Source organism: Ursus arctos, unplaced genomic scaffold (genome assembly GCF_023065955.2).
Source record: "Ursus arctos isolate Adak ecotype North America unplaced genomic scaffold, UrsArc2.0 scaffold_3, whole genome shotgun sequence".
Taxonomy (NCBI): Eukaryota; Metazoa; Chordata; class Mammalia; order Carnivora; family Ursidae; genus Ursus; species Ursus arctos.
The window spans coordinates 91,572,379-91,579,749 of NW_026622985.1; the positions used below are offsets into that span (position 1 = coordinate 91,572,379).

Genomic DNA, 7,371 nt, shown 5'->3' on the forward strand with positions numbered 1-7,371 from the left:
CTCTCCCTCAGGGTGATGGATAGAACCTCACTGCGGGCTGGTGCTAAATATCCGAAGTACGGCCTCCTTTCCTTTCAAGAGATTTTTGAGTTTTCAACCCTGTGTTTTCCTCTTCAATCCAGGAGTGAGTTTCCTTTACAGGATTTTTCCATTTCTTTAAACTCCTTTTGAAAATTAATTTTTTAAAATCGGCATGTAAAAACATTAACAGAAATGAAAGGAAAATGGTGTGTAATTTATTTATTTATTTATTGGTGTGTTTTCTATCTAAACTCAAAAAATTACCCAAAAGAAAGGCAAGATAAATGGGAAAAGGTTTACAATACCATGAATTTGTTGGATCTCTAATCCTGATGATCTAGACTCTTTCTTGAAATTGTGTTCTTATTAATACTGTTAATAGTAGTGAACACTTATATAACTCCGAATATATACCAGTTTAGTGGCCATTATCCTTCACATCAGCCCTCTTAGACACCTGTTGTCACTGTTTTGTGGATGAACACAATGAGGCAGTGGCTAGAGTAAGTGGCTCCAGGTCATACTGTTCACCTTCCCGAATGGAGATTGGAATGATGCTCTGAACAGCACTGTTAACACTGCTGACCGTGCCGCTTTCATCCTTCTTCCGGGATCTTGCTGTTTTCAGTCCCTGTGAGTTTTCATGCTATGGAAGAACAGAGCAATGTGTCCATGAACCTGCCCTTTATTCTGTGCACTGAGACTTTTCTTTAATATGTAGCTGGAGAAGACGCTTAAGTAACTCGAGGTATCTCTCTCTGTTGTTATCTGCCCCAGGCTTTTTCTCAGAGGAAAAAACAAATCTGGCTTCTTGAACTGTGGAATTGAAAATGCAAAACCATGCCACTCTTTAAAAGGAAATAATGCTCTCACCTTATGTTGTATTTTTCTATTTCCTCATCCTCAACAAATGAGCTGATCGACAACCAGTGTTTTAGAGAGTCACCATTATAGAGCGGGCTCTGTGATCTTCCTACAAAACTGTGAAAGTATCACTGGCATCCAGTATGACCTATAGTTTGTTAGAAGCTCACATTTGATGAAACGAGTCATTTCGCTAGGAATTCTATTTGCCTCCTTTATTCCTGCCATTTTCGAAATTGGTTACTGCTTTCTCTCAGAAATATCTTAGGAAAAATTACATATAAAATTCTAGAATTCCTGATTGTTTTAAGTATGAGCTTTGATTAGTCAAACAATTCTAATCATTTGGGAAAGGGAAGCTAATGCCTGGCCTATCTGATAGCTGAAGGATCCATGTGTCTGCTGTCCTAGGTCACTGGCCTGGGTGCAGTAGGAACACGGAGGGACACATCACGGATGAGCCCGTTGGACATTCCCTTGGATTCACTCTCGGCATCCCATCTCGGGCCCAGACAGGCTTCCCTGGCCACAGGCTCTGTGCTCAGCCTGCCTGCCCTTCCTCTTCAAGCTCGTATCACACTTCACCTCCAGGAGGACTCCTAGGACTCATCCAAAGATGATCTTTGGAAAGAAATTTAGTGTTTCCTGCTTCCTGTGTCTTTATTAGCTCTAAAAACATGCATACAAGCCTTTTTCTGAAAGCATGACCTCATTTTCTGTCATTACTTGTACCTTGCTTTCCATGGTGACAGAACGTGCTTATTTCAGAAGAGCCTTAAAAATTTACAAAATGGCCATATTCCTGGAGAACTCGGGCATTAAGAGCTCTCTGAGCCGTCCTATTTGGCTTGATTCCCTGAGACCCATTAACACAATATTTGGTCCACAAAATGCTATATTCTGTTCAGACAAAATTTGTATTGTCCAGACAGTTGGACAGTTTCCTATTTCACATCTGCTAATTGGTAGCTCAGTATACATCCTTGAACTATGCTCTGCTTGCGTGAATTTAAAAGTAAGTCAATAAGTCAAAAGTAGGTCTCTCAGCCCATATAAAATCAGTAATATTTGAGTGACTTTGTAAGATATTTTACTGATCATAATTTGCTGCTGTTTCTTGGGACCTCCAATGAATGTCCACCCCAAACTCAGGAAGTTAGCTTAAGACAACTACTTCCTTTTAAGAGAAACACCAAATTCACAGAGGCTTAGACACGTAAGTTCACATCAAAGAGGGCAAATGCCTCTCAAATTTGCAATCTCATTGCATTCCGCACAAATGTGTCTGCTAATAAGCATGTTGGTCAACCACACGATTATAAACAAAAGGAATTCACAGAGGCAAAAATTGGTATGCAACACTTGAGCAGTTTCCAGGGAAAGAGGAGGCCTTCCTGAACTGGCTTGGGATAAAAAGTTCCCACTAGTAAACAGGCTGATTCTAAGTGACTTTTTCTAAGATACTGATGGGAAGATTCCTAGCTGACAGCTAAATTCTCTGTCACTTCTGATTCTGCTTACAGGGACTGGTTTTATTGTTGTTTTCAGTGTTTTGATTTTTAACTTCAAACCCTTAAAAGCGACACTGCAGATGAGGAAATTAAAAGGGCATCGCGATGTGCTTCTCTGAACAACAAAGGCCACTTTCTCCGACCTCCGCAACATCACAGCTCTGCCTGTGCTCTCGTTCACATTTTGGTGGGTGTTGCAATTATTTTCAACCTAACTTATGATCTATTTCTACTTTTAGTCAATAGAAGATCTTGATCTTTTTCTCTTTTAGGACAATTCAGGGGGAAAAAAATCTGTATAAAGAAAAATGAGATTGAGGTTTTCAATTTCCCCTTTCCTGTCAAAGGTTAACTATTTTTCATAATGTAGTGATTTATTTCTCCCGTATGAAGCTGTAAGAAAATGTGCTTTGATCTGAGATTCCCGTTAAAATTTGGTGAGGATTACTCCGAAGGTGAGCAGGAATAACGTGTACCTTTAGTTGTATATTACATTGTAGATTTTTCTAAAATGAAAATATTTTGTTTTTTTTTACCCCTCGGTAATGCATAAGTTTATTAAGCAAATGAGCAAATAAGCAATTTATGTAAAAGACAAATCCCCATACAATCCTGCTTTCAAGATAATCAATATAAACTGTTTCATGTTTAAAACTTACAGAATTTTTCTACATATTTGTAAGTAGGCATGAAAGACATATGTGTACAAATATGTTTATATTAAAATATAAGTTGGATCATATTATATGCACATTTCTTTACTTTATATGGAAATTTTTTTCATTTCACTATATAAAGATCTATATTAACCTTTTTAATGGTGGCATGGTGTCCTATGTTATAAAAGTAGCCAAATATCTTTTTTTTTTAAAGATTTTATTTATTTATTTGACAGAGAGAGAGACAGCCAGCGAGAGAGGGAACACAAGCAGGGGGAGTGGGAGAGGAAGAAGCAGGCTCATAGCGGAGGAGCCTGATGTGGGGCTCGATCCCATAACGCCGGGATCATGCCCTGAGCCGAAGGCAGACGCTTAACCGTTGTGCCACCCAGGCGCCCCAAAAGTAGCCAAATATCTTAATCCACCTCCAACTTATAAACTTTCTATCAGTTCCAAAAGTTGTTTAATATAAGCCGGGTTATATGAATATTTACAACCTCTTAGTTACTATGGTTGTGGTACACTGGATTTTTTTCTGTTACCAGACCTCACTGAGTCCTTCCTGCCAGGGATTTTGTCTTCACTGTTCCCTGTGCAAGGAGCAGTCCACTTTGGCTGTAGTTAGGATGGACTCCCTTTCATCATTTGGATTCCACCCATGCGTCTCCTTGTTAGAAAGATTTTTCCTCACAATCCCATTTAAAGGACCCCCGTTCACACCAAGTGACTTTCAGTCATAGAACCCTGTTCATTTTCGTCATTGTACCTTCAACAAATATTTTACTTCTTTGCTCCTGTTGTTTTAGGGATGGTGATCAACCATGATGTCTCTTTGCTCCCAGTCTGAAGAAATAGAGAAATAGACCCAGGAATCAGGTAGAAATTAAAAATATATGCTTTCTTAGGCTTATTGGAAGACACGATCTATATAGCTTTAACAAAATGTCTCTCCAAATTAAAATCACAACCATTAGCTGACCCCCACCCCTAAATGGGACCGTACATACCACCGTAGGCTTTAGCCTGAAAGAATAGAAATGCGTATGACCAAGAAAGAGAGCAGAGGAGGGGAGTCCTCGGGTCCTGTTTCCTGTTCTACAAATCCTATAAATAAGAGAGCAGGAGAGAGGCAGGTATCCTCTGGTGTTTGCATCCAGGGGGAGAGAGATTTCTCCCCTAAATGGAAACCTGAAGAGTAGATGACAAATACACCACCCGACTTCTTCACTATCTGTATCCCCTTTAGAATGTGTCCGCTTTCCCTCCGCCGTTTTTCCAGAGTTTAAAAGAGAGGCTGGAACAGATGATGCTCTCAAGGAATATGGGTTAAAGAATTGTTGAAATGTAAATTTAAATTGTATAACTCTACTCACATATTCCATTTTCAAAGTTGACAAGAGGGAGACATTCGTCCATTTTTCCTGCAGGGAAGCTGGCCATAGGTATCACAAGCTTAGAAATGTCCATGTCCTTAGCATCTGCAGTTTGACTTTCAGAATATATCCTAAATAATCATGAACGTAGACAAAACCTCCGTTTGAAAGAATATTTATCTTGATGCTATAAAGATAAGAGAAAGAACCCCACATTTTTCCACAATAAGAAGTTAAATAAATTGTAATATAATAGAATATTGCACTAGTTTTCAATAATACCTGTAAAATATTACTTTAATACATGAAAAATGTTCATTATATTAAGGGAAAATGGTAGTTAAAAAATAGTCTCTATAGTATAATCCTGAATTTAAAATATGAATTTGAGGATTTCAGTTTTTACAAAGAAAAAAATGAAACTATTTTAAAAAATACTCTGTTGGATATGAAACTACAGCTTAATTTGAAAGTAAAGATAGTTCTCAGGTTGTTTCTGGAAACAATGTGAAGAGAGTATAAAGGGACAGCAAGTACCAGGTTACATGATTTCGAGGCATAATGTCACCATCTGGCTGTTCCATGACTGTTTTTCCCTCTGGATAGACCCCGCCACCTCCCAGGAAGAGCTTCCTAGAAAGAAATACCCTACAGTGCCCCACCTGTTCCTAGAAATATCCCAACCAGTGACCTGCTCAGAACCCCTCAGAACAGCAGGGGGCAGTCAGCACGGTAACAGGTGAAGAAGGTCTGAGGGGAGTTGGTGGCCACAGGAGTTGCCAAAGCTGGGAAGATATCATGATGACATTTCTGTCACACCAGAAAATAAGATAAGCTCAGAGATTTTTCTGTGTATTACGTTACAAAAGAAAAAAGAGAAAACCCCCAAAGAAATACAATTACAGTATAGCCGTTAAGTGTTAATTCATTTTCCCTTTTGAGATTCATAGTTGAGAAAGCTGCAGAAATGTCCTCCCGTTTACCTGAATTTAGGATACAGACGTGTTCATTGCATGGAGCCAAAGACTTCTTTCACTTTTGGCTTAATTTCAGTATCCAGTGGTGATAAAATAGTCCATAAAACTCTCAGAATAAAACCGTAAACACTGGAGATGGAAAAGAGGTACCAGAAGAGGCTTGTAGGGGGGAATCAGTAGCTGAAAAAGAGGGGCTTACAAAGTTATAAAGACACCATAAAATTGAGACTTTATTTAGAAGCCACCTTAAATCTGAAATAAATAGATAAAAGAGCATCTGAGAAGGTAAATGGATAAGTAAGCAACATATATAGAACAAAGGGCCCTAATCCCCTCCTATCTTGGACCAAGAAGACAAGCAAGCTTCGGAAACAAAACTACCTCCGGTTGCACACATCCTGTCAGGGCGTCTCTCTTCTAACTACATTGATAATCAAGACTCACACCCTTGAAGGGAAGCCAGAGCACTTTAATTCCCCCAACAACGTGCGTGTGTGTGTGTGCGCACGCACGAGTGCACTATTAGGTACAGTATATAATGATTTATAATACGTTGTAATATATTTTATTTATAATAAATTATATACAGATATATCCTATCCTTCAAATGATACAAGGGGATTTTTTTCTGATTTATACGAACACACTGAGATTTTTAGACATATCTAAAAATAAATGACAGAAAATCAATCCACCGTAATATATTTCTCAATGTTCATTCTGTAGCATTTAGAGTGATATGTTGAGTCTTGATTACCTCAGAGCTCTGACCTTCCTGTTGTGAATGTGGACTTGTCTGTCTCTGCCATAGGAGCATGGGAGGCAACCACACGTGGATCACAGAAGTCACCCTGCTGGGATTCCAGGTCAGTCCGGCACTGGAGCTCTTTCTTTTTGGACTTTTCTGCCTCTTCTATACCCTCACCCTTTTAGGGAATGGAGTCATCCTAGGGCTTATCTGCTTAGACTCTAGACTGCACACCCCCATGTATTTCTTCCTCTCTCACCTGGCCATTGTTGACATGTCCTATGCTTCCAACAACGTCCCCAAGATGCTGGCAAATCTTGTGAAGCTGAAAAGAACCATCTCCTTTGTTCCTTGCATCATGCAGACTTTTTTGTATCTGGCTTTTGCTCACATAGAGTGCCTGATTTTGGTTGCGATGTCCTATGACCGGTTCGTAGCAATCTGCCACCCCCTACATTACACTGTCATCATGAACTGGAGAATATGCACGGTCCTGGCCAGCACTTCCTGGGTGTTTAGCTTTCTCTTGGCCCTGGTCCATTTAATTCTCATCCTGAGGCTGCCCTTCTGTGGGCCTCATGAGATCAACCACTTCTTCTGTGAAATCCTGTCTGTCCTCAAGCTGGCCTGTGCTGACACCGGGCTCAACCAAGTGGTCATCTTTGCAGCCTGTGTGTTTATCTTAGTTGGGCCCGTCTGCTTGGTGCTGGTGTCCTACTCGCGCATCCTGTTTGCCATCCTGAGGATCCAGTCCGGGGAGGGCCGCAGGAAGGCCTTCTCCACCTGCTCCTCCCACCTCTGTGTGGTGGGGCTCTTCTTTGGCAGCGCCATTGTCATGTACATGGCCCCCAAATCCCGCCACCCTGAGGAGCAGCAGAAGATCCTATCCCTGTTTTACAGCCTTTTCAACCCTCTGCTGAACCCTCTGATCTACAGCCTGAGGAACGCAGAGGTCAAGGGCGCCCTGAGGAGAGCGCTGTACAAACAGAGGCACATGTGAGGGATAGCGAAAATCAACATGGCGGGTGGCATTTTTCACTTTCTGCTATAATAAATGCCACATTAAGATAGACTATTTTAGACCTAAACATACAACCTGAAGACATACAGACCTTAGAAAACAAAATAGATGAATATCTTCATGACCCCATGGGTCATGAAGGGTATGCAAAGATTCTTAGAGGTGATCCAACAAGCACAAGGCACAAAATTTGAAGA

At 40.4% G+C, this 7,371-nt stretch overlaps 1 protein-coding gene across 1 annotated transcript; it reads left to right on the plus strand.

The window, feature by feature from the left end:
- The first annotated feature begins 3,797 nt into the window (after positions 1-3,797).
- LOC113266707 (olfactory receptor 2A14-like) lies at positions 3,798-7,153 on the plus strand. Its single transcript, XM_026514466.3, has 2 exons — positions 3,798-3,931; positions 6,217-7,153. The coding sequence occupies exon 2, from the start codon at positions 6,221-6,223 to the stop codon at positions 7,151-7,153; it is 933 nt and encodes a 310-aa protein (XP_026370251.2). The 5' UTR covers positions 3,798-3,931; positions 6,217-6,220.
- The last annotated feature ends 218 nt before the right edge of the window (positions 7,154-7,371 follow it).